At 44.2% G+C, this 3,886-nt stretch overlaps 1 protein-coding gene across 1 annotated transcript; it reads left to right on the top strand.

The window, feature by feature from the left end:
- Positions 1-1,633: 1,633 nt before the first annotated feature.
- gemin6 (gem (nuclear organelle) associated protein 6) lies at positions 1,634-3,603 on the top strand. Its single transcript, XM_050044574.1, has 2 exons — positions 1,634-2,537; positions 3,010-3,603. Exons 1-2 carry the CDS (start codon positions 2,407-2,409, stop codon positions 3,401-3,403), a joined length of 525 nt encoding a protein of 174 aa, XP_049900531.1. The 5' UTR covers positions 1,634-2,406; the 3' UTR covers positions 3,404-3,603.
- The last annotated feature ends 283 nt before the right edge of the window (positions 3,604-3,886 follow it).

Below are 3,886 nucleotides of genomic sequence, written 5' to 3'. Positions count from 1 at the left end.
GGAGGAGATAAAAGCTCTGGAGAGCTCCTTCAGCGATAGACTGATTCACCCAAAGTGTGTGAAGGAATGCTATCGCAGGTCCTTCCTGCCTGCTGCTGTCAGGCTACATAACCAGCACTGCTCACAGTAAACTGCACCATGGACACTTTAGGGACACCATGGACACTTTATGGACACCACAGCTGTCTGCTGTTTTGCACATACAATCACTTGCACTAGATGTGCTCCCTTTATCCACTGCTCATTTTCATTCACTGCTGCTCATTATTATCCCCCTCTCATTATTATTATTATTATCATTATTATTATTGTTGTTATTATTTATCGCCGGTTCTTGTATTTTTGTACTTATTTTGCATGCCTAGTTTTTTAAGTTTTGAGTTTTTAAGTTGAAATTTTGAAATCTTTAATCTGACTCTTTCCCCTTGACTGCTGTAACACTGATATTTCTCAATTATGGGCTCAATCAGGGGCGAAAATCCCATTTCATAGTTGGGGGGGACAATAAACAGTAAAATTTTAGAGAATAATTCCAGGGGGGGACAAGGAAAAAAAGTTGTAGCCTGTCTTTTATACAGCATCTTTTACCGCAATTTGACGTTTTAATCTTCTCTCTATCTCTCCAACAGGCAGGCATAGGACCTTTCTTAGCACTGAGTCCACCTGCACATGTCCAGATTTAAAACAAAATGATTGAAATCAAATTAACATGTACACTAAAACAAAATGATTGAAATCAAATTAACATGTACACAACGACAACAGTCAGGTGCCGCCGTGCTGTCCAAGGTGCTGAGTGTGTCTGGAGCAGAGCAGGTCTCTGTCTCTCCGTGCGCAGTAGTGTGAATATTTATGCTATTAAGTAAACGGAGAAAACATGTCTCTCATTGTTTAATAGCAGCAAAACAATAAGGCTTCATTCATCAAAGACAGAAACTCAATCTCTCTCCTTCTCTCCCTTTTTTTTCTCTGGCTCAGGTGTGTGGAAAGGATCCTTCTCTCTGGCGACTTACTTTTTTTGGACTTTAAACATTTATCTCAGCATTGCAAGTTATTGATAACGAAAGAGTCAAGACTCAAGCCAGCAGTAGCCACATGTAGAAAAGTGGATATACAGTGAATGTCTATACTCATGAGAAATGGCTTAACAACTAAACATTTCCCGCAATTAAACTGGTAAACTGGTTTATAAACAGTGTGCTGTGAGATCTGCCGCTGCGCACCTCAGAACCGTGCGTAATAGTCGCACGTAATGACCGCTCCTCGTCGGTTAGACTGCACGTCTTTCATGTTTGTCTTACTGACAGGTGGAGAGCCTACAGACAGGTACCCATAGCTACGAGCTGCTCCGTCACAACCGTGAGTAATAGTTGCGCGTAATGACCGCTCCTCGTCAGTTAAACTGCAAGTCTTGTGTTATATGTGTTATGATATATGGTATATGTTGTTGTATATGATATGTTATATGATAGGCTATATGTTAGCCTATATGTTACATGTTGTGATGTTATATGTGTTATATATGTTGATATATAGCCTAGAGATGTATTAATATATTTGGTTCAGTCACACAAAGGCTCTACATGGGATTTATATCTTGTTATCTGCAGGAACAGATTAGTTCAGCACTGTTAATCAACGTATATGACACTTATATGAATATGACAGCTGCGATAGTTGAACGTTCCCACGGCAACGAGTAAAACAGTCTGGAGGGCTGTCTATCAGCCGCCTGCAGTGTCTGCCCTCGCAGACTTTACGTGATGACGGTATACACGTCACACTACGTTCAGCTGAAATCCGCGAGGGCTCAGTGCTCGGGTCCAGAGGGTGGACACTTGGATTCAGCCATCTTCACACAGCCCCGAAGGCTCCGCACGGTCCGTTCGCTGTGGTTTAGCTCAGTGTAACTCAGCTGCTCGCAGCGGCGGAAGTGACGTAATTCGTCAAGCTGCTTCCGCTCATTTTTTCCCCTTTTTTAACGAGACAATTTGCTGCTGCAGATTGTTTTTATTGATTCAATTTTGGGATGACGTAAACGTATGACTGCGGTTAAACTTTATGTTCTTTTTGTCATGTTTTGGATTTTATTTGTTCTCGTGATTATTGTATTTTTACTTTTTGTTTAATTTTTAAACTTCCGTTTTGTATAGGCCTATTTTATATTTTTTATATAACGATGATTCTTTTCGAACTTTTATTTATCGGTTTAATTTATTTTTGTATGTATTTTGTATTCATCAAAATTATAAATAAAGTTGTTTTGTAGCTCGATGTGAACAACTGAACGGAAGCGGAACCTTAATTTCGGACTCGTGTTTCCTCCGGAGGATTTTAAAGACCGCGAAGGCAGCAGTCAGAAGTCGGGCGTGGTATTGATTATTGGTTTGATATTGATCTGTGAGGATGCAGAGCGGCTGGTCTTTGCTAGGTCCGCTGCAGTGGATCCGTTACGTCAACACACAGGTGAAAGTGAAGGCGGGAACAGATGAAGAGCACCGCGGCTGGCTGCTCACCGTGGACCCGGTGTCCGCCAGGTAACCGACATGACGTAATTTTATTAGTTTGTTCATGATACCGGGATGTGTGGTCACGTGGACATTTCAACCCGTTACACAGAGACATCCTGCCCCGTGTCTGTGAGTGTGTTAGGGACTGTTCGTTATTTACCACGGGGCGGGGGCGGGGCTAAGGTCCTGACTGATCTGAGGGAACCTGTGAGTCAGAGAAGAGTCAGCCAGTGAGAGACGAGAAGGAAGCAGCTCACCTGTACAGATGTGACATCAGTGTTTACACGTGTGATCGATAAAAACTCGATATATTGATCCAGGTGTGTGTATTGATGATTGATTATTGATCCAGGTGTGTGTATTGATGATTGATTATTGATCCAGGTATGTGTATTGATGATTGATTATTGATCCAGGTGTGTGTATTGATGACTGATCAAGATGATCCCAGAGTCTCTATGACGATCTAGTCTATATCTGGTCTGACTCTGTGTTGCAGTCTGGTCCTGGTGAACTTCAGGGAGGAGGGCAGGGCATCGGTGCAGGTGGTGATGGGTCACGCCGTGGAGGAGGTGGAGGTCCTGCAGGAGGCCAATGAGGAGACCACAGAGCGTCTCTGCGTCTCCTTCCTTCCCTTGAAGACCCCCAGGCTGGACCCGGAGGAGCTGAGGAGGAGGAGGGGGGGTGTCCGGAGGTGGCTGGAGAAGAACTGGATCCCGGTAGTGGAGGAGGGGGAGGAGCTTAGGGTGGCGGGGGTCCTCACCATCACGGCCCCCTACGGACCTGAAAACTGCTGCAGCTCCAACCAGATCATCCTGGACCGCATCCAGAAACTGATCCAGAGTCTGATCCAGACTGAACCCCGACTGGAGCACAGCAGCAGCTGTGACTGACAGCTGGTCTGAGATCAGCTGCTGCAGTCCAATAAGAATCACTGTGGGTGAAAGCGCTGCCCCTTTGCCTGCTGATATCATCAGTCTGACGAAGATAAGAAACAAATTCAACTATTGAATCAATAACTGTTTAATATTTAAGCCTGATCAGATCTGTGTCAGATCTTTATCGATCAATCAATAAATTATTGACTCATTGATTTTCTGAGTGTTGTGTTGTATGTCTCCTGGGTTTTTTCGAGACCCCCCCCCCCATTAAATATGAAAGGAGGCACGGGCTGCGTCCGAAAGGCCAAGTAGTATGGATTGTAGTAGACCAAATTAGTATGTAGTATGTCCGAAACCGTAGTAGGGAGGAGTAGTATGCTACCACCCCTACTAAGCACGCCTACATTGTAGTATGATGGCAGTGCATACTACAGGGCTACTACTTACCCAAAATGCACCACGGGCTTCTTCTTCGTCTTCTTCTTCATTGTAGAC

This window comes from Epinephelus moara, chromosome 5 (genome assembly GCF_006386435.1).
Source record: "Epinephelus moara isolate mb chromosome 5, YSFRI_EMoa_1.0, whole genome shotgun sequence".
NCBI lineage: Eukaryota > Metazoa > Chordata > Actinopteri > Perciformes > Serranidae > Epinephelus > Epinephelus moara.
Note: the sequence above shows the minus strand (reverse complement) of the source record. Positions and strands in the feature narration are given on the sequence as shown.

Coding starts and splice junctions, on each gene's coding strand:
- gemin6 (XM_050044574.1), top strand. CDS start 2,407: ATGCAGAGCGGCTGGTCTTTGCTAGGTCCGCTGCAGTGGATCCGTTAC. Junction 2,538..3,009: donor GTGGACCCGGTGTCCGCCAG/GTAACCGACATG, acceptor TCTGTGTTGCAG/TCTGGTCCTGGTGAACTTCA.